This window comes from Oncorhynchus tshawytscha, linkage group LG03, assembly GCF_018296145.1.
Source record: "Oncorhynchus tshawytscha isolate Ot180627B linkage group LG03, Otsh_v2.0, whole genome shotgun sequence".
Lineage (NCBI taxonomy): Eukaryota > Metazoa > Chordata > Actinopteri > Salmoniformes > Salmonidae > Oncorhynchus > Oncorhynchus tshawytscha.
In genome coordinates, this window is record NC_056431.1 from 19,465,478 (window position 1) to 19,491,112 (window position 25,635).

General features: G+C 42.7%; 1 protein-coding gene across 2 annotated transcripts; it reads right to left on the minus strand.

The window, feature by feature from the left end:
- Positions 1-524: 524 nt before the first annotated feature.
- LOC112229559 lies at positions 525-10,964 on the minus strand. 2 transcript variants are annotated; one of them, XM_024395486.2, is made up of 11 exons: positions 10,371-10,964; positions 9,856-10,272; positions 9,673-9,769; positions 8,912-9,442; positions 8,238-8,312; positions 7,590-7,865; positions 7,286-7,382; positions 2,834-3,743; positions 2,619-2,688; positions 2,182-2,356; positions 525-1,128 (listed from the first exon to the last, which is right to left on the minus strand). In XM_024395486.2, exons 5-11 carry the CDS (start codon positions 8,290-8,292, stop codon positions 975-977), a joined length of 1,737 nt encoding a protein of 578 aa, XP_024251254.1. In that variant the 5' UTR covers positions 8,293-8,312; positions 8,912-9,442; positions 9,673-9,769; positions 9,856-10,272; positions 10,371-10,964; the 3' UTR covers positions 525-974. The 2 variants fall into 2 exon arrangements, with proteins under 2 accessions (XP_024251254.1, XP_024251245.1); XM_024395477.2 differs by lacking the exons at positions 9,673-9,769; positions 9,856-10,272; positions 10,371-10,964 and having other exon boundaries at positions 8,238-8,958.
- Between the last annotated feature and the right edge of the window lie 14,671 nt (positions 10,965-25,635).

Below are 25,635 nucleotides of genomic sequence, written 5' to 3' on the forward strand. Positions count from 1 at the left end.
TTAGCTACCAGTCAGAGAAATACACTGCACTGTCAGTAGACAAATTCCAATCCTCAAGCTAGATCGGCAATGGCAAAATGCAGTTTAATCCAAAACAGGATGTTTTATCACAAATAAATAATATTGAAAAAGATAACAGCTTAAGCCCCCATGCAGTCTTTGTAATTCTATTTTTAAATCACCACTGTATGTCTAATAAATTACTGTGTTTATTTAATGAAAATTACACCAACATATACTGTATGTTTAACCATTTATGTCCCTGAGCCTCCTTTGGCCCTTAAAATGCTCAGTCTGTTTGTGTGGGCGTTAGGAAACACATTTGAAGATACCGTATTTACATACACAGACCCGATTGGCTGATAGGATGGTCTAGAACCCACTCCCTTACCCAGATGAACAATCATTGGGCTATTATAATCAGATCATGATGTGGGACAAATTATGTGGGCCAAAAGTTCCATCCTACCTGAACAGGCTTAAATTCCAGGCAATTTTCAAACAGCTCTTACACAAAACAGGCATCATTTTTACCATTTCTGAGTTTTATTTCAACCTCATTGTGTGGAAATATAACAAAAAGCAGGAAAATCAAGTTTAACTTCACTGCCCCTTTAACACTGTAGTGAAATGGGAACTCGTTCTGAACAAAACTGAATTTAATCACACTGATTTTGTTTACAGTAAGTCAACAAAACGTCTTAAAGAAATCTGTCAACAACAAAAAAACACTTCCGGTAATCATTTAGAACATCATTATAACATAAAAGTTGTAAAATCACGTTTCCCCATCACAGACAGGGCCAGCCAACAGAAACATATAACAATTATTCCAAGATGCATATCATGATAGAACTCAATTGCAATCTGTAGTGTTGATTGATTGATATTAAACAAGAGCAACATACCATTTGAAGCTATGTATCATGTATGTGCATCCTAGTTTGTGTGTTTGCATCTCCTATGAAACTGGTTCACCATTCAAATTCAGTCAGGTCTTTGAGGAAGGTGGCAACTGCATCGGTCTTCCTTTGCACAACTCTTCCAGTCCTGCGGCTCACCCCGGCTTCTGAATCAAGGTATGAAGAGCATTTGGTTCCTTCATTTGGGTTGATCCCTACTAGAAACCTAAACAGTCAACATGGAAGCGTTAGTCAATCCAGGCAATCAGGCATTGCTTTCACAACTCTTTCAATTCGGGTTGCAATGCTATGGGTAATTTAGAAATCTAACGGAATCTTCAGTAATTTCGGTAATTAAGAGAAAATGTATGGCAATCTATTGTAACTTTGGTAATTTATACTTTAAATAAAAATACATGTATTCATATATAGTATTCATTTTTTGAATATATCTGTGTCCATATTGTGCATGAGTTTCTAGTAGATATGGTTCAAGAGAAAAGAGCCTAATTAATGAAAAAAGCATCTAATCAACGTTGGCATTATTTTCAATTAACTCTGCAACTCTTCCAACAATTTACTTTTTTACAACTGTCACCAGTTTGACGCCAAAACATTGACAACAAATACATACGGGGCGGCAGGTAGCCTAGTGGTTAGAGCATTGGACTAGTAATCGAAAGGTTGTAAAATCTAATCCAAGAGCTGACAAGGTAAAAATCTGCCGTTCTGCCCCTGAACAAGGCATTTAACCCACTGTTCCAAGGCTGTCAATGAAAATAATTTGTTCTTAACTGACTTGCCTAGTTAAATAAAGGTTAAAAAAATTACAAATTAAAAAAAAAATACCGACATAGTAAAATAAATAAGTGTGTAAAAAATATAAAGGCTACTTCATGCTGAAACCCTCATATGAAACACCAATGGTATTCACTAAGTTAATGGTTAATATTTAGGATGTTTTACAGCTTTGTTTTTCTATTTTAAAATATTCTTCTTTAATTATTTCATATTTAAATGTGATAAGGCCACACAGAGGGCCAGAGATAATTACAGACACCAGTGATAATCTGAGGTACCCAAAAGGGCCACTATATGTATTGTAATAGATTAAATAAAATCCTTGAAGATACCAAAAAGCTGGCAGTTTACTGGTAAACAAAAGTTTCCAGTAATATACCCTCCCTTCTCAACACTGAGATGCACAAAGATGAAATGTAACTGCAAGGCATATGCAAGACAAATGTAAGTGCTGGATCAATAAATGTTCAATACTTGCCTCTGAATAAGCTCCAGTGTTGCTGAGGCTGCCTCCTGGTACTCTGTATTGAACACGTAGAAACAGCCGAAGAGCACAGAGAGGGCAGCAGCAAAGTTGGACTGATTATCCAAAACACAGACCACTCTCCCCTCGATTGACACCATCCACTTAGATGAAGCCAGCAGGGAACTCCCTGAAGTACACAGTAATAATGAATGTGTTAAACAATATATTTTTTTAATATAGGCCTACACAATATATTTCTGTTCCACCACAATTAAAGATTACAGTATTAGACTAGAATTAATCTTATTGTTCTATTCTTCTGTGCAGTATTAACATTATGAAGTTAAGTACCAGTATGTATTTCTGGTTGTTTATCTAGCCCCACCGTCGACATAATCTGATTTATGAATATGATCATCTCCAGTCCATACACAAAATGCTGTCATTACCAAGCATGATAAGTCTTGGAGTGGCTGGCAAATGCAACTGAGCCTCTACATCCATCTGGGTGTCATTCCCCTACATTAAACACAAAAAGAAGAAGGTTGTTGAATCCTGATATGATCAATCATGTGTGTAAAAGCACAGTATAATGTAAATAGTCCCAGTATAAAACAATCAGATTACATTTTTTATTTGAATAAAATCACACACAATAACTTACATCAGCCAAGAGGAAGAGAGAGTCCTCTTTCTCTCTGAAGTGGGACAGCACCAGAAGAATGGCAGCACAGGCTGTGAGGTTTTCACTGACGTCACCTTCAATGTCATTGAGGAGACTTTGGATGCCTCTCCTCCAGTTGGGTTTCTGACTTCGGAAGAAATTGACAATGGTCTTTCCTTTGCTCTGGAGAGCGTCACTGAGACAGCGGTCGATCTCAACTCCAGTGAGCATGTGGAAGTGGGCGCAGAGCCATCTCTTGGTAAAAAGAAAAGGCCATTGTTCCTTGACGTCACCAATGCTTGGGGCTGGCCATGCATTTATCATGTGGCGTTGGTTAATGTACGTAAGCCTCATGAATTCATCCACGTCTCCCCTGTCCACACCTCTGGGGCTTGCACTGTTGAAAATTGTGGCCATAATCTGTCTCTTATTTTCCAGGGAGTCAGGAGTTTCTCCTTCTGGAAGGTCCTGTGGGTGCCAGTTGATGCACCCATAACTGTCCACTTTTGTTCTTGCTGTTTTGACTTGTCTGTTGCCGTTTTCCCCTTTTTTGCTCGTCTTGGGTCTGCGTATTCTATTTTCAGTGTTCCGGTTCACATGCTCCACTCTGGTCTTTATTTGGGTGAGCAAGGAGGAGTACCTTCTGCTAAGCAGTTCCCCTTCTTTTGACAGGTCTGCAAAGCTCTCTGGATATTCTGAAACTATAGCTTTGGCAATTTCTGAACATACTTTCTTGTTGGGGTTGAGGCAGTGTACACGCATTGCATCAACGGTGATCCTCACCATCAGCCGCCTATCTGCCGCCTCGACTCTTCGTCCCTCTGCAATGGCTCGCCTGAGGCTTTCAGGCGTCTGCTGCCAAGGGACATGAAAGTTGCTGATCCAATCCTCATCATAATCATCATCCTCCCTAAAAAGCAATACCAATTGCATGGGATAAATTGATGGTTGCTTGTGTGGCAAGTGTTCACAGTGCTATACAAAGCCAATATGTTATTATATGTTTATTTTTGCCTGAGCCAAGAGGATTTGGTACCTCCAATGAATCCTGGTAGAGAATTATTGACAATGATGATGGGAGGCTCTGGTAAAAAGTCAATTTTCTTTCAAATTTGACCATTTGTCATGTCCTCATTAGCAACAAAGTGGATCATTTTGTACTGGTCTTTCACCGTTGACAGTCCAAGAATAGGTGTCAGTCTCTTTGATAGGGATCTACTGACAGAAGCGTATCCTGCCTGTTGCATCGGAACCAAGACATCTGAGCTGAGTTGGCTCAACATAGTGTCCAGTTAGACCATACACCTTTTCCACTTATACTGTATGCAGATCTTTCGTGACAATCAATGCTTTTTTAAATATCTATTAAAATATTTGAATAAAAATATCTGAGTGTCTCCCGACAGTGAAGCACGGTTGATTTTAACACAATTGTAATTTATCAGACGCTCTTATCCAGAGCGACTTAAAGGATCAATTAGGGTTAAGTCCCTTGCGCAAGGATACAGACACATTTTTCACCTAGTCAGCTCGAGGATTTGAACCAGTGACCTTTCGTTTACTGGCCCAACGCTCTTAACAGTAAATATGTTTTTATGTGAAGTACAGTAATGTTACAGTAATATAACAGCAAGCTTTATATTATGGAGTATTGTTTTCCCGCCGTGAAAAAATTTCCTATACTGTAGTTAGGGATGCACGATATATCGGTGAACATATCGGAATCGGACGATATTAGCTAAAAATGCCAACATGGTATCGGCCGATGTCTAGTTTAATGCTGATGTGCAAAACCGATGTCAAAGCTGACGTGGACAACTATATAACGTAATGACCCCACGTAAAATTCTGCACTACGCATGCAACATAGCATTCCTAACCTAGCCCACAATGTCTGCTGTGTGTATCGAGCAGTCAACAAGTCGAGAAGTCCTTTCAAAGAGTAAGAACATTTCTGCGAGACAACTCAAAGGCAAAATCTATTGACGCCAAGATCATGGAATTCATTGCCCCTGACAATCAACCGTTCTCTGTCGTGGGTGATGTTGGCTTTCGCCGACTGGTCGAGCACCAGTACACACGTTGCCCTACCAGAGTTACACAGTAATAGCGTCACTGGTATTAGATTCACGACATACTATGGAACGCCGTTTGGGTCTTTGCGTGTCAAAAAATATATAAAAATAACACTATTTGACGTGTTAAATAAGCTTTTAATTTGACACGTCAAATAACAGTTCTATTGTAGAATGTTGTGTGTTCTGAATTTGCACATGCAAGCCAAGCGCCACCACTACTATCAGTAGCACTGTCAAAGCTGTACAGAAAAAGTCTGCAAACAAGCAAACACCGGCCACGAACGATGTGTTTACAATAGCGCGTTGGTAATAAAGCATTATTTGTTCAACCATAACTTCTGGGGTAGCTAGGTACCTTTAGCTCTTTAACCCTGTTGCCCAAAGCTAACGTTATAAGCAGCCAGCTAGCTTCATCTGGCTAGGACCGGACTGTGGACCCGGGTTATGTGTAGTGAAGCTAGCCACAATAACGATTAAGCACAATAGTGGAATTTGTTGTTTGCCTTCAAAATAAAAGTACACCTTTGAAAGTTATGCAGAAGGTGGAATCATGCCATATTTAGACTAAATAATGTTAAACAAGGTTGGAATGTGAATCAATGAGATGGGGTATCAGTCTACTCGGTGACACCCACAGAACACAAATGTGAAAATGTTACACAAATATTAGCATTGTAGCTCTTATCCTTGGACTGTGACTGTGTGAAAACACCTCCCCAGTCAACCTATTGTGTGTATTGACATTCATATTGCACTGTACAGCTTTACCTAAGGATTGGGGATCAATGAAATGGGGTATCAGTCTACTCAATACCCAATATAGTTTTCTACAACATCCTCCTCAGAGTTATCACACTCAAACATCCATGCAGTATTGTTTTTGTTTTTCCTAATGAATAGTGTTCACATAGACTGACAATAAATGTGGTTCAATTCACAGTTGTTTCAGAGTACCGCAATAAGAGCTACGACGCTAATGTTCTCTGGGTGTCACTGAGTAGACTGATACCCCATGTCATTGATCCACAATCCATAGGTAAGGCTGTACAGTGAAATAAGTATGCCCCCAATGCAATTCTAAAGTTTAATACATCCAGTGTGATTTCAACAGATTTGTCAAATTAACAAATTATTGTCTTCTGTTGATTTTATATAACATTCCAACCTCGCATGATCTATTCAATTATAATTCTACTATTTGTATTAATTTGCATCACTGTTAATTATACTTTTATTTTGAAGGCTAACCGCAAAGTAGACTATTGTGGCTAATCCTTATTGTGGCTAGCTTCACATAGATGGGTCTGACCACCATTAATCAGAACTGTCTTATAAATTAGGATTATTTCAGATGATGACACCTAGCTATATAGTTAGCTAGCTAACTATAGCTACTGAAACATTTTGCTATGTTTTAAGGGAAGAACATTGTTTGCATCCATGAGCTAGCTAGCTTTTATGACCAGCACTGTAGGTGCGCGAGACAACTTTACCAGCATCATAGCATACGTATCAATGAATCGTTGTGACATATGAAATACGAGTGATAGTTATTATACACTGATTACACTATGTAAAAAATGTATGAACGCGTTAAATTATTATGTGACGTGCAGTCATGTTCGGGTCCTGATTGGTCAACAAGTTTATTTGACACTTCAAATAGTGTTATTTAACACGCAAAGACCCAAATGGTGTTTCATAGTATGAGAAATCCTGGTTGAGAAAGACACGACTGAACAAATAAACAACGAAACGGCACAGCAAGTAAGTGAAAGAAATAGGTTTTGATGTTTTACTGGTAATGGGGACATGCGTAAATTCCAACAAAATCAGTTAAGAACCATTTCTTATTTACAATGACGGCCTACCCCGAACGACGCTGGGCCAATTGTGCGCTGCCCTATGGACTCCCAATCACGGCCGGATGTAATACAGGCTGGATTCGAACCAAAGACTGTAGTGACGCCTCTTGCACTGAGATGCAGTGCCTTAGACCGCTGTGTCCACTACTAGAATGCTTAAAAGGCCGCAAAAAATTGTAATATTGGTATCAGGGCTTTTTTGGCAAGGAAAATATTGGATATCGGTATCGGCCAAAAATGTCATATCGGTGCATCACTAATTGTAATGTAATCTACTGTGTTACACTGCAAAACACACTGAAGGTATTTTACTGTGGATTTGTGACAGTCTTTCACAGCACTGATAAAAATAATTGACAACCCAGAATCTAGGCCTGTCAAAGCACTAAAATATGCTAAACATGTCAGAAATATTACATGCTCCATGTTTTGCAAGACAACTTAACTAAATTGAATCACAATTTAAGTGTAATTGTGCACAGCCAGACTGTGTGGATGAAAGGTCATACCTGCATTTTGCCCTTTCCTTGTAGGCCCGCAACTTCTCAGGGTCAGCACGGATTCTCTCTCTGTACTGCCGCTGTGTCTCTGCGCTTGACAGCCTCCCTGATGTCAAGAGACAATAGAACCGTATTGTTATTGGCATGATCCTCTTAAACCTGAATTTAACTTGGAGTTTACCATGAACTGCAAATCAGACAGTTGTTTTTAAATCCATAAGACCCCTTACAACTTTACAATAACCCTCACCAATACACTATAAAAAAAACAACAACAAACAGAAAAGGACAGAGACAAGACACACAAGCATACTTTTCACACGCTCTGTCGATGTCTCCTCAGACAGTTCTGAACGTCTATCGCCTGGACTCTGGCTACCAGCAACAGAAGACGTTCCATCAGACTCTTTCCCCAAGACGTGCATCGGGCCTAAGCCCTCCTGTTGTTCCGCAATGCTCTCCTCACTCATCTCCCATTTGATGTAGAAGGACCCAGTGTCAGCAGGCTCCTCTTTTATCACTGGGCTGGTGACTGGAGTGGCTGATGGGGACTGGCCTCTGGTTCTCTCTGCTGAAAGCCCAGGAGTCCCTGCATTGAGACAAATACATTATATCTAAAGCTGGGGTTGGTCTCAAACTGGCCAGGTTTGAGCATAGACATGTTCAAGTAGCCTTTACCAGCAGATCCGTTACCATGAACAAGAAGATGTCTCATCATTGGCGTTGCAATGCTAAATGGGGCAGTACCTAGTACACAATGATAATCTGCAGAACATATACTGAGGCAAGTAGGGTAGTTAGCTACATGACCTCATGAGAAAACATTTTCTGTCATGTACCAGATTTGTCCCAGTATTGGCAATGGCATAACTTTAGCATAATTTATGCACCGGTGACTTGAGTGGGAATGTACAGTATTATGAACTACTGATAACCAAGCAATTAGGACAGAGCTACTCACTGGGGAAATCCATTCTCCAATCAGTTTCGCTTCCCACCTCGTTCTCATTGCACATCGGTTTCCCAAAATCTCTTCCTGGTGAAAGTGCAGAAAATTCAAAAGATAGGCCTACTCGAAATGCTGTTAATTCCTCTTCAGCTTTTTTAAGCTTACATTTAAGCGTTTCATTTTCTTTGTCCCTCTCGGCCACCTTCCTTTCATATTCCAGTATTTTGGTACTGTTCATATTGTAAATAACATCCATGACAGTATTTACCGCTGTTCTGATAGCATTTTCCACTGCACGAGCGTTTTCGTTTTGTAAACAGGAATTCATTGCTCTACTAGGGAGATTTTTTTATTTATTTTTTAAATCACCCACACAGCCTAACGCTACCAAGTTTGCTAAATTGGCCAAGTCACTGAGAGTGAAGCAGCAATACCAAAGATACTGATAACTAGCTAGCTAACCCTTTTGTCTGTGGCACTGTAACGTTACTAGCTAGCTCAGCTGGCTAAACAGCAGCCAACAACTTTACCGATGTGTGGGTCAGTTTGTAACACGTCAGTGACAATATTGTCGAAGAGAGAAAGCGAACTAAAGTGTGGTATTTCAAAGGCACTTTCATAAAATATTCGGAAAAAAAGAATTTGACATGTTTTAGAGAGCAACTGTATTACAGCTAAATGTTTACCTCGCAGTTCACTTCCGCCGCGTTGGACGCGCGCGTCACGTGTCAAATGTGTTTGCGGTAGCTCAATCACAGCACCATCTAGTGGTAAATCAGTGAATAATCAAATAGCAATAGGTGTACAATGAACTAATTTATTGACATTTCTAAAAAAAACAAAAAAACATTAACAAGCCCCAACCAATTCATTGAATAACTGGATTGTTAGAATATGATACCGAAATCATTCCCTCAACAAAGGAGATAAACAATTATGATCCCCAAATCCCCATCTTTGTTCAGTAGCCTAAACTCATCTGTGTAGGCCTAATCTCCCCCCCACCGAATTCTACCTACTGCCTGCCCCTGCAGTGCCCCCTAGTCCACCCAGGTGTCTCTGTGTTCTGGGGGAGGTGGCAGGGCTGTGTGAGGTTCGTCTGGAGGGAGGACATTTTGCGGGCACGACATCGTCTGGATGCTTCTCTCCAGGCCTCTCTCTTCAATCTGCGGGTCTCTTCAGGTAAATCCGATATCGACACCTTCCTCTGCTGATTCCTGGGAAAAAAAGGAGTGAGTATGAACACAGATATTATAACAAATACACATGATCACAACGTTAAACATGTTGCATGCTCTGTTTTCAAATGTCTATGAAATGAACGTCTCCATGCAGGACAATGGAATTAAGATGAATTGTATTCACGTTAATGTCAATATTCTCCTCAAGACTGTATTGAAGGTGGACATCCAGACTGTGGTAGTGAAAGGTACTGTAATCTATTTACCTGCGTCGTTCCTTCTCCTTGTAGGCCCGGAACTTCTCAGGGTCAGCACGGACTCGCTCTCTGAACCTCCGCTGTGTCTCTGCGCTTGACAGCCTATCTGAGACAATAGAACCATATTGTCGTTGGCATGATCCTGTTAAACCTGAATTTAAAAAATATATGTATATAATTTCACATGCATACTTTTCAGATGCCTGGCTGGTCTCTCCCCATACTCATGTCCACTCTGGCTACCAGCAACAGGGTGAGTTCCATCTCTTTGCATGGTTGGCGTTCCACCCCTCTGCTGGGCTTCGTACTCTTTTCCCAGGACGTGTGTCGGGCCTAGGCCTTCCCGTTGCTCCCCAATGCCCTCCTCACTCATCTCCCATTTAATGTAGAATGTCTCAATGTCAGAGGGCTCCTCTTTTATCACTGGTCTGGTGACTGGACTGGGTGATGGGGACTGGCCTCTGGTTCGCTCTGCTAAAAGCCCAGACTCTTCTGCAGAATGGGAGGAAGGGTTCTGGTGATGGGACATATAAATAGTTGATGCCCCAGTGGGAACAGCTGTGACTTTGCACTGGGGAAAAACTTGTGGAGGAGTCCTTCCACCAAGACCTGTGATCAAAACAAAGATATTTGGACAAAAGCAGGGGTTGGTAAGTGTATGTCAAAGAGTTAAATATTGGGATAAAATCAATCGGGACAATACTCACTGGGGAAATCTATTCTCCAATCAGCTCTGCTTGACACCTCGTTTTCATGGCAAATTGGGTTCCCTCTTTGCATTTCTGGTGAAAGTGTATAAGTGCTTGACCTGACTTGATGACATTCATTTCCAGAAAATTCAAAGGAGCCTCGCAATGCTGTGATCTCTCGTTCTGCTGTTTTAACTTTGCGTTTCAGCGTTTCGTTTTCTTTGTCCTTCTCGGCCAACTTACTTTGATATTCTTGTATTTTGGCACTGTTGATACTAGAAATAACACTCACAACAGTATGTATCGCTGTTCTAACTGCATGTTCGACTGCACGAGCGTCGTCTTCATTTTGCAAAAAGGAGAACGTTGCTCTACTATGGAAATAATTCATTTTTTTTCAACATGAAAGCCGGCCACTAAAGACTGCATGTGCACCCAGCAGTGCTATCCGACCGCTTCTAACGCAGGTGATGAGATAATAACAAATTGGTAAGAGAACGAACCGGCGGTATTTCAAAAGAACACGTTAATAGCAGAGAAAATAAGACAACAAACCCAGTTCATGTTGATTATCTCCAAACAACATTCACTTCCGCATGTATTTTAAAGGTGGTGGCGAAGTCACAGCGTCGTCTAGTGGTAGCTAACTCAATACTGATTTTGTTTCAAGTTTCACGTTTTAATGTCACATGCGCAAGTACAGTGAAATGCCTTTCTTGCAAACTCAAAACCCAACAATGCAATAATCAATAACAATGTTTCACTAGAAAGGAACACACGAGAAATACCAATAAGAACTATGAAATACACCGTAAAGCAAGTAAGTAGGCATACTATATACAGGACATATTTAAAAAGTCAGTTCCAATACTATGCATGTGCAGGGATACTGCAGTGATGGAGGTAGACAGGTATAAAGGTAAGGGGACTAGGCAACGGGATATAAGATAGACAGAGTAGCAGCAGCTTGCATGTGAGTTGGCGTGCGGGTGTGTAGAGTCAGTATAAATGTATGTGTGAGTGTTTGTGTGCGTGTGTGTTGGAGTGACAGTGTGTGTGAGTGTGGTGCCCTGTTAGTGTGCATAAACATGGAAAATATTGAAATAAAAGGGCCAACTTGCAGTAGCAGCTTTTCTCCACATGATGGTAGTATACAGCAAATAATATGGACATAAGGGCAGAAAGTTGCCCATTACTCCAATGCTGTAGGTACCAGCCCGACGGTCACGGTCCATCATATATGCACAGGTGCATTATATCATCAAAATAAAGCCAGAAAGTTTTATGGGAATATCTTTACAAATTGATGTGGATATATGCATATAATGTGGTTTGCTGGCTCATAGCATTTCAGGTTATGGATATGCATGTAAATCTAAATCAATTGTTGTGAGCAGAAAGTATGGGATAGATTGGGGTGGAATTACAAGTCTAACAATAGACAACCAAAAATATAACATGAAAATTATAGCTTTGGACATTTCTTGATCATTAGAAGGATGGACCAATATGAGGTAAAGTCAGGTATGCTGTATACATATCCTGCTTAGGTCTTACTGTCTGACTGAAATAGAAAAGAAACATGGAGTCATCACAAGTGCAAACACAGTCACAGCATGTTCTTTTTTAGCCTTTTTGTGACCTGGGTGTTAGGGGAAGCGTTCTTTTCATTAGAAGTGGCTGAAATGACTCTCCCAGGTCTAGGGGCTTTAACGCTCTTGAGGCTGCTTCACCAAGTTGTTCTGTGACCCGGATACTAAAGCAAAGTGGTGGAGGTGTCTTATCGTGGGGGGTGGAGGACTTGTATGTTGAGAGTAGATGGAGGTGGTAGGGGGGAGATATGCAGTCTTGCAGCTGTGCGTGTGCTTGTGTGTCCGTGTGTTTGAATAAGGGGGGCAGAAAAGATTCAGAAGTGTTGGAGCAGAAAATCTCTCTCTCCCTCCTCTTTTCTCTCACTCCTTTTCTCTTTCTCTCCCTCTGTCGCTGGGCCAGACGTAAAGCAACAGCAATTTGCGCGATTTCACAGCTCACTGGGTCCCTAAAACTCTGACTGCCCTGCAATGACAGAGGGAGAGGAGGAGGAGAAGGGAGAGGAGGGAATGAGGAAGAGGGCAGAAATAAAGGGATGGAGAGGCAGGGTGGTGGCGAGGGTAAATAGAGGAGGAGGATTAAGAAAAGCAAATTAAAAAAGAACAGAGAACATTGTATAGAGATGGAGGAAGATGTATTATAATATATACATATATTTGGCTAAATGTGAGGGCAGGACAAGATGTGTACTGTATTGTGACGGAAACAAGAATACATGCATGTGTAGCACTGATCCAACACTAAAACTGTCAAACCTTGATGAAGATATGGGGCTATTATATTCCCATCTGTAAGAGACTCCATCTTAGTTAAACAGTGTAAACAGTTTGGTATCTCAGGTCTATAAGGAAATACTTGGACATTTCATAAACATACTATGGACCTTTCTGGTAATATGTGTAAGAAATAATAAGAGCCATTTTGGATGCTAATCCCAGCATCTGACCCGGAGTCCTAATCCGGTCATCTCTCCATGCCCTCTTAGACATCAATAGGGTTCCCTTTGGGTGGTCATTACCCTGCCAAGTGTCTGTCCTTTGGAGCAGGGTCACCCTCGAGACCCCTCAAGGACCACCATCAACTTCTGAAGACCTGCACCGCACGAGGTTAGCGCGGTCACAGACACATTCTTGAACAGAGTCACAGACCGGTATATATACAGACCAACTTTTCCTTTCTTCATTTAACTTCATACAGATAGAGGTTGTCTTTGTCAGTGGCTCTCGACCTTGGTCAGCTATTCTTAAACACCTTGCAGCAGGCATGCAGCAGAGGATTGAGACCAAGAGACTCATTTCCATCCTTAAGTCTTTCAGAACCCCAGACCGCGAGTCCAGTCGAGGGATAGTCGACACTCCGAACACCCTCTCTCAAGACTCGAGGGCAGGGAAAGCCGTTAAGAGGCTGAGCAAGAGAGAGAGAAAAGAGGGAGCCATTGAGATAAGAGGTGTCACCTGAATGCTTTGTCTTGAGAGAGTTAAGAGTGGGTTCAGGGGTGGTTCAGGACATCTGGGCAGGGTTTGAAGGGTCAGCCAAGGGACAGGAAACCCTCCTAATCCCCCAGCTGGGCCTGGAGGAGAGGATTTGGCCCCACTCGCCCCCCGGCCCCATTCCCAACACCCACAACAGTAGCTAATTGAGCCCCACTCTGATCACAGCACTCCCATGCTTTCACAGGCTATTGGAGCGAAACCTGGAAATCTGTGCTACTGTATCTGTTATGGTAGATTGATAACATCTATGTGCACAGCATATAGGAAGCATGCGAATTGAATTCTAAGCACTTCACACAGATGTACAGATGGCTGCAAAGGCTTTGAATATGTTCTGCCTGCCTGTATGCATACAGTTAGACACTGTTGGCAGGCATGTTAATAATATTGATAACAAGATAGGCGGATGGATGGACTTCGAGTTCAATGAAGGAATAGAGGGCAGTAGTTTGTATACAAAGATGCGCAAACATAGCTAAGGCAGGCTGGTACATAGTTAGAGGACACTGGCCTTGAGCTCATGTTGTGTGGCCTCTCTCCTCTCAAATAACTGCCCCTCCCCCTACATGGCATTACCATACAGGCCGAGGGGTCAAGTGAAGGTGCTGTCCTCCACCAGCCAACTGGAAAACTAAAGAGTTCAGAGGTCATGGATAAGCAGCCCAGTTGGCTGGTTGGTCAGACAAATCAAATTTACATCATATTGTGTTCCCTCTTAAATCACAGTACATATGGAATTAGGTTGGAAGACTGCACATTTAATTTAGTTTATCCTGGTACTTGACCAAAATATTGATAAGAAATTACATTAGATCAATTGACAACGCTGAATTATGTTTTTAAAATTTTATTTAGTTTATCTGATAATATCATGCAAAATTATTTCAACTTTAGTTTGCTGGTTCTCATCAAATCAAATTTATTTATATAGCCCTTCGTGCATCAGCTGATATCTCAAAGTGCTGTACAGAAACCCAGCCTAAAACCCCAAACAGCAAGCAATGCAGGTGTAGAAGCACGATGGCTAGGAAAAACTCCCTAGAAAGGCCCAAACCTAGGAAGAAACCTAGAGAGGAACCAGGCTATGTGGGGTGGCCAGTCCTCTTCTGGCTGTGCCGGGTGGAGATTATAACAGAACATGGCCAAGATGTTCAAATGTTCATAAATGACCAGCATGGTCAAATAATAATAATCACAGGCAGAACAGTTGAAACTGGAGCAGCAGCATGGCCAGGTGGACAGGGGACTGCAAGGAATCATCATTTCAGGTAGTCCTGAGGCATGGTCCTAGGGCTCAGGTCCTCCTCCGAGAGAGAGAAAGAGAGAATTAGAGAGAGCATACTTAAATTCACACAGGACACTGGATAGGACAGGAGAAGTACTCCAGATATAACAAACTGACCCTAGCCCCCGACACAAACTACTGCAGCATAAATACTGGAGACTGAGACAGGTGGGGTCAGGAGACACTGTGGACACATCCATCCGATGACACCTCCAGACAGGGCCAAACAGGAAGGATATAACCCCACCCACTTTGCCAAAGCACAGCCCCCAAACCACTAGAGGGATATCTTCAACCACCAACTTACCATCCTGAGACAAGGCCGAGTATAGCTCACAAAGATCTCCGACACGGCACTACCCAAGGGGGGGCGCCAACCCAGACAGGAAGATCACATCAGTGACTCAACCCACTCAAGTGACGCACCCCTCCTAGGGGCGGCATGAAAGAGCACCAGTAAGCCAGTGACTCAGCCCCTGTAATACGGTTAGAGGCAGAGAATCCCAGTGGAAAGAGGGGAACCGGCCAGGCAGAGACAGCAAGGGCAGTTCGTTGCTCCAGAGCCTTTCCGTTCACCTTCACACTCCTGGGCCAGACAACACTCAATCATATGACCCACTGAAGAGATGAGTCTTCAGTAAAGACTTAAAGGTTGAGACCGAGTTTGCGTCTCTCACATGGGTAGGCAGACCATTCCATAAACATGGAGCTCTATAGGAGAAAGCCCTGCCTCCAGCTGTTTGCTTGGAAATTCTAGGGACAATTAGGAGGCCCGCGTAGGGAGGCTAGCATTGGAGTAATATGATCAAATTGTTTGGTTCTAGCCAGGATTCTAGCAGCCGTATTTAGCACTAACTGAAGTTTATTTAGTGCTTTATCCGGGTAGCCGGAAAGTAGAGCATTGCAGTAGTCTAACCTAGAAGTAACAAAAGCATGGATACATTTTTCTGCATCATTTTTGGACAGAAAGTTTCTGATTTTTGCAATGTTACGTAGATGGAAAAAAGCTGTTCTTGAAACAGTCTTGATATGTTCGTCAAAAGAGAGATCAGGGTCCAGAGTAACGCCCAGGTCCTTCACAGTTTTATTTGAGACGACTGTACAAACATTAAGATTAATTGTCAGATTCAACAGAAGATTTCTTTGTTTCTTGGGACCTAGAACAAGCATATCTGTTTTGTCTGAGTTTAAAAGTAGAAAGTTTGCAGCCATCCACTTCCTTATCTCTGAAACAGAGGCTTCTAGCGAGGGCAATTTTGGGGCTTCACCATGTTTCATTGAAATGTACTGCTGTGTGTCATCTGCATAGCAGTGAATGTTAACATTATGTTTTCGAATGACATCCCCAAGAGGTCAAATATATAGTGAAAACAATAGTGGTCCTAAAACGGAGCTTTGAGAAACACCGAAATTTACAGTTGATTTTTCAGAGGACAAACCGTTCACAGAGACAAACTGATATCTTTCCGACAGATAAGATCTAAACCAGGCCAGAACTTGTCCTTGTAGACCAATTTGGGTTTCCAATCTCTCCAAAAGAATGTGGTGATCGATGGTATCAAAAGCAGCACTAAGGTCTAGGAGCACGAGGACAGATGCAGAGCCTCGGTCTGATGCCATTGAAAGGTTATTTACCACCTTCACAAGTGCAGTCTCAGTGCTATGATGGGGTCTAAAACCAGACTGAAGCATTTCGTATACAATGTTTGTCTTCAGGAAGGCAGTGAGTTGCTGCGCAACAGCTTTTTCAAAAATGTTGATAGGAATGGAAGATTCGATATAGGCCGATAGTTTTTTATATTTTCTGGGTCAAGGTTTGGCTTTTTCAAGAGAGGCTTTATTACACGAAGCAATGTGTGTGCTTATACAGTGCATTCTGAAAATATTCAGACCCCTTCACTTTTTCACCTTTTCCACATTTCGTTACAGCCTTCTTCTAAAATGGATTAACTTATGTTTCCCCTTCATCAATCTACACACAATACCCCATAATGACAAAGCGAAAACAGGTTTATTGGAGTCCACCTGTGGTAAATTCAATTGATTGGACTAAAAAAAAATATAAAAAAATTTAAATGTCACCTTTATTTTATTTAACCAGGTAGGCTAGTTGAGAACAAGTTCTCATTTACTACTGCGACCTGGCCAAGATAAAGCATAGCAGTGTGAACAGACAACAACACAGAGTTACACATGGAGTAAACAATAAACAAGTCAATAACACAGCAGAAAAAAAGAAAAAAAAGAGTCTATATACATTCTGTGCAAAAGGCAAGAGGTGGTAGGCGAATAATTACAATTTAGCAGATTAACACTGGAGTGATAAATGATCAGATGGTCATGTGCAGGAAGAGATACTGGTGCAAAAGAGCAGAAAAGTAAATAAATAAAAACAGTATGGGGATGAGGTAGGTAAATTGGGTGGGCTATTTACCGATGGACTATGTACAGCTGCAGCGATCGGTTAGCTGCTCAGATAGCAGATGTTTAACGTTGGTGAGGGAAATAAAAGTCTCCAACTTCAGCGATTTTTGCAATTCGTTCCAGTCACAGGCAGCAGAGAACTGGAAGGAAAGGCGGCCAAATGAGGTGTTGGCTTTAGGGATGATCAGTAAGATACACCTGCTGGAGTTCGTGCTACGGGTGGGTGTTGCCATCGTGACCAGTGAACTGAGATAAGGCGGAGCTTTACCTAGCATGGACTTGTAGATGACCTGGAGCCAGTGGGTCTGGCGACGAATATGTAGCGTGGACCAGCCGACTAGAGCATACAGTTCGCAGTGGTGGGTGGTATAAGGTGCTTTAGTAACAAAACAGATGGCACTGTGATAAACTGCATCCAGTTTGCTGAGTAGAGTATTGGAAGCTATTTTGTAGATGACATCGCTGAAGTCGAGGATCGGTAGGATAGTCAGATTTACTAGGGTAAGTTTGGCGGCGTGAGTGAAGGGGCTTTGTTGCGGAATAGAAAGCCGACTAGATTTGATATTGGAGATGTTTGATATGAGTCTGGAAGGAGAGTTTACAGTCTAGCCAGACACCTAGGTACTTATAGATGTCCACATATTCTAGGTCGGAACCATCCAGGGTGGTGATGCTAGTCGGGCGTGCGTGTGCAGGCAGCGAACGGTTGAAAAGCATGCATTTCGTTTTACTAGCGTTTAAGAGCAGTTGGAGGCCACGGAAGGAGTGTTGTATGGCATTGAAGCTCGTTTGGAGGTTAGATAGCACAGTGTCCAAGGAAGGGCCAGAAGTATACAAAATGGTGTCCTCTGCGTAGAGGTGGATCAGGGAATCGCCCGCAGCAAGAGCAACATCATTGATATATACAGAGAAAAGAGTCGGCCCGAGAATTGAACCCTGTGGTACCCCCATAGAGACTGCCAGAGGACCAGACAACATGCCCTCCGATTTGACACACTGAACTCTGTCTGCAAAGTAGTTGGTGAACCAGGCAAGGCAGTCATTAGAAAAACCGAAAGGCACATACCTGTCTACATAAGGACCCACAGTTGACAATGCATGTCAGAGCAAAAACCAAGCCATGAAGTCGAAGTCATTGCCCGTAGAGCTCCTAGACAGGATTGTGTTGAGACACAGATCTGGGGAAGGGTACCAAAAAATACATCTGCAGAAGGTCCCCATACACAGTGTCGTCCATCATTCTTAAATGGAAGAAGTTTGGAACCACCAATCTGGCCTTTATGGTAGAGTGTCCAGACGGAAGCCACTCTTCAGTAAAAGGCACATGACAGCCCGCTTGGAGTTTGCCAAATGGCATCTAAAGGACTCTCAGACCATGAGAAACAAGATTGTCTGGTCTGATGAATCCAAGATTGAACTATTTGTTCTGAATGCCAAGCGTCACGTTTAGAGGAAACCAGGCACCGCTCATCACCTGGCTAATAACATCCCTACGGCGAAGCATAGTGGTGGTGGCAGCATCATGCTGTGGGGATGTTTTTCAGCGGAGGAACTGGGACACTAGTCAGGATCAAGACAAAGATGAACAGAGCAAAGTACAGAGAGGTCCTTGATGAAAACCTGCCCCAGAAACTGATATTTCAGTTTTTGCTTTATCATTATGGGGTAGATTGATGAGGAGAAAAAATAATTGAATCTATTTTAGAATGAGGCTGTAACGTAACACAATTGTTGGTCAGGTCATGTCATAGTTCTTTGTCCCTGCTCTTTTGAACAGTGCTGAATAGACTGTTGAACAGCCATCACTAGCCGTCTACCGGGTGATGCACACTCACTCACACAAAACACACACACAAGCTATCACACACACACACACACACACACACACACACACACACACACACACACACACACACACACACACACACACACACACACACACACACACACACACCTAATACTCACAAACACATGTACATGCACATTCACACTCATACACACACAGCCAACGCTGCTGTCCCATGTTAGAGACATTGAACCACTGGTCAGTTCCCGTTTCACACTGTGTATTTAAATACTCTATCCCCAATGTAGCTCATCATATTATTTCTACTACTGTACATTGTATTTTAGTTACACTGATTATACACATAATATATGTATTTACAGAATACACTGGATTCTTGACACAGCTTACTCTAATATATCCCCTGCTATACATATATTCTATTTGGGTTGTTAATCAGATATGTCCCAGATTTCTTGTCCTTTTTTGTATTTTATTTCCTTACATTTTAATTGTTTGACATTTTACTGCATTGTTAGGCACTTGTAACATAAGTATTTCACTCCACCAGCTATAACACCTGCTAAACTGTACGCGACCAATAAACTTTGAATCGATTTTTCTTTGAATAAGTTATTCAGTCTGTTTCATGTACAGAGGACAAGCTAAAAGTGAAGGGGATCGGGTCCAGTATTCCACCACCACCCACAGGGAGATGTGCATTACATGCTACATTGGTGTTGGCACCTCTCATCTGAACTCACTATCTCTGTAATTTCCTTTTTATCCCTTCCATGACTTTGACCTTCTCTGCGCTGCGAGCATTTGGTAAGCAGTGATTTATCTGCCAAATAAATGTGTTGGCTCCATTGAAATGTGTTTAAGGTGGGGGTCATTCTCCAGGCCAAAGATGGCAGCTAATAAATCCAAGTTGGGGTGAGGGGCGAGAGGAGAGATAGATGGACCAGAAGATAAAAGGGGGGAGTTTACAACTCTGTGAAAAGGCTTGAATACTTGAAGGCTTGAATGCTAAATGTCTCGGTACAGTGCAGCATGGGAGACCTCACCTTGAGTGAGATCCGGCAATAACATGGAGCATCATTCATGTTGACAGTTTGAGCTTGAGCCAGCAGGTTAGAGGGCTCATCTAAAGAGTAAAGGGTGGTGTCCCTCCCAGGTCTTTGGGTTTAGAATGCTTTAGTTACATCACCTGCCTGAAAAATGACTGGTCTCATTCACATTATTACCCACAAACACTTCTCTACTCCTTGCCTGTGTCACTGGCGTTATACATTACTTTGATGATCTGACTCTTAATGAGCATTTATGACAGTGTATTTGATTTTATGAAGAAGGTGAAGGTTCGAATCTAGTTTGAATACAGTACTACTATTCCATATACACTCTTAGAAAAAAAGGTGCTACCTAGAACCTAAAAGGGTTCTTCTGCTGTCCCCATAGGAGAACTCTTTGAATAACATTTTAGTTCCAGGTAGAATGTTGTTATGGGAAATCAACAAAAAACAATTAGTTGATTTGACAAATCTGTTGAAATCACACTATATGTATTATATTTTAGAATTGCATTGGGGGCATACTTATTTCACTGTACAGCCTTACCTATAGATTGTGGATCAATGACATGGAGTATCAGTCTACTCAGTGACACCCAGAGAACATTAGCTCTTATTGCGGGACTCTGAAACAACTGTGAATTAAGCCACATTTATTGTCAACCTATTAAAAAAAAGGAATACAATGTCCTCTTTTTAACAGCTTTTCAATTAGCCCTAATTGGAAGAGGGAGTGGTTACACAATTGATTGGACACACCTAGTAAGCAATACTATACACATTGATGTTACTAGGTGTGTCCAATCAATTGTGTAACCACTCCCTCTTCCAATTAGGGCTAATTGAAAAGCTGTTAAAAAGAGGACATTGTATTCCTTTTTTTGTACTCTGTGACGGGACTGGACTCTTACCAATGCCAAGTCGCTCACCCACCTTGTATGAAATGGTGGGCTGGCCCTCACTTTACATGCGCGGACAGCTACATTTGTATGTGTTCATCTACAAAATGTTTCTGGGTAAACTCCCCCTCTATATTGGTACCCTGCTCTCCTATCAGATGCTTTCTGCTAGGTGGTTGATACTAAAAGTCCCCAGGGCCGTTACAGAGTTAGGCAAGTCTGCCTTTTCCTATTGTGCACGGGAGGAATGGAACAGTCTGCAAAATACGCTTCACCTATATGTACTAGTGCCCCTTAGTGAGTTTAAAACTCTGTGTAAATGTTTCCTGTAGGCCGGATCAATGTGCTGTTCGTATAGCATGTTTTAAATGTTGTATTGACTGCTGCTGCTTTCTTGGCTAGATCTCCCTTGCAAAACTGTGACTCAGCGGGTATATTCCTGGTTAAAGAAAGATTAAATAAAACAAGATGGTGCTACATATCCCAAAAACATTGATCAAGAAACATCAAACATTCTGCAATCTTAAACTAAACCAAGGCCAATACAGCTCATGACTGTACAAGCAACTTGTTTGGCGAGCGTTGCTCAGTGTCAGTCTATCCATGATTGCCCTTTTGTTTACCTTAATTCACCACCAGGAGTTTCGCCACAAATGAGGTGGCCAGCGCTGGTACCAGGGGTCGTTTGGTTGGTTCACGCTGCTCTGAATTGCGTCACCATGGGAGGAGAGGGGAGTGCAAGTGGCCAGAACCCCGAGCAGATGTCAGCAGCTCACCATTAATGAGGCCTAATCACTAATTAGGGAGAGGTGGCTAATGAAGGTTACTACTGAGAGGGAGCCAGGGAGCAGCCTGGAAAAGGGAGGATAGGACAGTCACTAGCATCTTATCAAAACAGGGCTGTTATGGAAGGTTCACGGTAAACCGTAGACATATCCAAGCTAAATGTGCTCCATTGTTGTCCTTGGACCAGATGCGGTGTCTGTGAACGTTTGAGTTCTGAACTGTACACTGCCGTCGACCGGGGGTCAAGCACACGCTTGTTTGTCTTGGAATGGGAATAACTTTGTACTGGGGATTGCATTTGCTCGTGAAGGCAGCACAATGAGGAAATCAAAAGCGGTAGTAGCAGATGGATACAGAGATGGATGGAGGGTCCTAAGAGGCAGATGTTTATGGGCCATTATTTACAAGCTCTTTAATCTGGGCTATTTCCTCGCCCTTGGCAATGGACAGGTCTATGGGTCACGCTAGCTGAACCCTTCCACTCCTGGTCATCCATCTCCCACTGGCTATGAGATACAGAGGGATGAAGGGATAGAGCGAGGGAGGGAAAGAGGGGGGAGAGAGAGAGGACTAGTGGAGGGAGGGAGAGAGGGGAGATTGATAGATGGAGATAGAGAGAGACATGGAGCCACTCCACTGAAAAGCTGTCACAGCCATTATTCATTCATCTTTCTGTCATTCTTTCACTCTTTTTCTCCCTCTGCATACATTAAATTAGTGGAGCCCTTACAGGACTCTGGCCCAACTCTCGCCTAATTTTCCCATCTGCAAGATGAATATTAGCCGAATTGCTGTCCATATTGATTTGAGCTAAGGTTAAAAGTTTTGAAGACTTTGGCTTGAATATGAGTTGCCTAGCAACCCCCCGGGATTTGACTGTGGTCCCGGCCTACCCAGACAGCTTAAGCCTGGACCTTGATTTCCTCTCCCATTTGTGATTAAATGCAGCCCCTTCCGCCTGACACGGCGACCTTAACCCCGGACCTCCCTGCTCCAGGGTCACTTAACCTTGAACCCAATTACAAGATAAGGTTACTTAAGTGTAACCCATGCCTTGCTTCACTCAGTTAATAGGACAGTCAGGAAAATGGGCCAGTGCAGCTGATTCGCTTCTAGCTAATTCGCTGGTTTGACAAAGGTCGGGTGGCTTCCATAAAGAACGGGCAGCTTCGATTTCTCATGCAAAATGAGACTCAGCAATACAATATTGAGGTGGACTAAACAGCAGCGCTAGCAAACCTGGTATTCAGATAGGTCGGTTTCATCACTTCAGACACCTCTGCTGAGCCTTGTCTTCTGTGTTGCATATCAAGTAGGAACTGTCTTGTAGTCATAGAGCTATGCTCTACGAAACAAATATATGACCTATTGTCAGTCCAACATTGCTCTAACAGAGCCAGTTTGCTTTGCTATGATGCTTGGGACCCGTTATGGCTGAATTAACTAGCCATTCTTTTGTTCTGCCATTCACCCCTCCAATCTGGCTCTACCCCTGTTGGAACCTGGCCAATGGGCTGGTTTAACAAGCTGTGCTACATCCATAGCAGACCAGAGTGAGGGAGATCAAAGTCTACAACTGACGAGCTAGCATTAGCAGCTATAATCCTGCTAGCTTGCTAGTTTTAATGCTGCTACTGGTGTTGCTGCTACAATGTACAAATGTGATACAAATGTATTCAAAGACTAGAATAATTCAAATATATTAATATGGACTGCAACTGTCAAACACTACAACTACCAAGCTAGCAATACATCATTACAGTGTGCTAGTTCTAGTGCCGCTACTGCTTGTTAATGTATCATTATGGGCTGCGTTACTGTTAATGGTGTTACACTTTGTATTATTCTCCTGATCAATTTAAGATAGACTTAAGCTAAGACTTAATAGTATGCTACTAGCACCATGTATTTTATGCACTTGCCGTCATAGCAAAATATCTTCAAACTCCAGTTCAAATACAAATAGCCATGTATATGAAACAATGATCTTTGACCACAATGAGCAATGCGACAAGGGAATGACAATAATGTGAGCACATCGGTATTCGTAATGGCAACGACTGGCATATGTTCAGCCACTGACTGTAGAGGACACACTGTATTATAGTGGTCTGGTTTAGCCTATGTGGGCTTTGGGCTTGTTTTTCCCTGGGTTGTTGTGTCACAGTGGTCCTGAACTCTCTGGAACTGCCCACAGATCAACACGTGGTTAACCTTATCAACACATCGCCTTTTTTAAAAAATCAACTCCCAAATAGGTCACATATTTTACCCATAGTGAAAGACAAAGGGTTTCTGATCAAATTTTGCAACCATGTTTGCCGGCATATGGATTTAACAGCATGTCAGGTCATACACACGTACTGTACAACCTCATCACAATCTCCCTCGTGAAATAAATACTTTCATATGGCGGAACACAATGTACCATAACACAAATTATGTTCAATTGGATCAAATCTCAACTACAACCACTTTACTTTGGGTATAGTTAAACGGTAAACAGGCAAAAACATTTACACACAGACAAGCATGCACTTAAACACTTAGCCAAACGCACAGCGTATATCTCCCTCGATCGAGCATGCATAGAGGGAACAATAAGGCCGTTGTGTTGGCTACGGCAGTAAAAATAACACTCATTTTTAATACACTCCTTTGGAGAGAGTGCTGGCTGATTGCTTAACGCAGTCAAAAAAAGAGGCGGAGAAAGGAGAGTGAGAATGAGAATGAGAAAAACAGAGAGGGGGGGGGCGAGCAAGCGAGAGAGTGCCCTGGTGGCGGCTTGCTGACCGCCAGTTGAACCTGTCACTGAACTGAGGATGAACCCTCAACTTGCGGAGCATCCGTCACGGATCTCCCTGGGAGCTACAAGCGAGGGCAGCCACCGCTGGGACACACACACATTGGTACGTCATACACGCATAATCCTCATTCATCCGGTACTGGGTGTGCAAACATACGCACAGACACATCCCCATTCATGCACGCGTGCGCACGAACACACACAGCAATGTAATAATGACACACTCACATGCACACTTTCGATCCCTGACACACAGGTCGACCCTGCATGCCATTTTCACAGGCACATGCCCTCTGGCCCGCAGAGGTGTGCGTGTACAAGCAGACATGCAAAAGCATCACGCACAGCGCTTGTGTGTCACACACACACGCAAGCACGCACATACACTTGTGCACGCTAACAACAGCTAACACTTTACCAGACACATTCGCGGCAGCTAGCCCTTTAACCATCCCACTGTGACACGCCCATGGGGACATGGCAGAATGCACCGCGGGGTCATGGACAGGTCAGCACAGAGCATACCAACCCTGTCCCGGTTTGGCATTCATCTCCAAATGTCAGGGGAGGGGAAAGAGAGAGATGGAGACCGAGAGAGATGCACAGGAAAACGGTTAAAGGTTGCAGAAGGGGCGCTGTTTTTCATGTTATCTGACTTTTCTGAGGGGTATTTGGTGTTACCATGAGATCCCAATGGAAATCCCCACTGTACGAAGTGGGGCAAGAGGGAGCTTCGGGGTGAGGAAGGACGGTATAAACAGGAGGATTTCGGATCACAAACCCCTCCCTAACCCCCCTTGTCTGGTCTGGCGGTGCACTGTCAACATGTCAGACACAAAAGCACAAGAGTTCCACGTACTGGACCCCCCGTCGCGTAGCCCGCCCCTTCCCCCCCCCCAAATGTGACTTTTCCTTTTGTTTATTTTGATTCAATCACATTATGGCGACCTTGAATCTAAACACCACCAGGATGCACTGTGTTGGAAATTCGGTCTGTTGTTGAATGTTTTGACAAGGCCACAGCCTCATAGGATTACAGTTTGCGTGGTATATACTGTGCGTTGAGTTATTGTCACAGATGCTTGCAGCAAATATACAATATTCCAAATCCATTTTGTCTACAACAGATTGTCTATCCTGA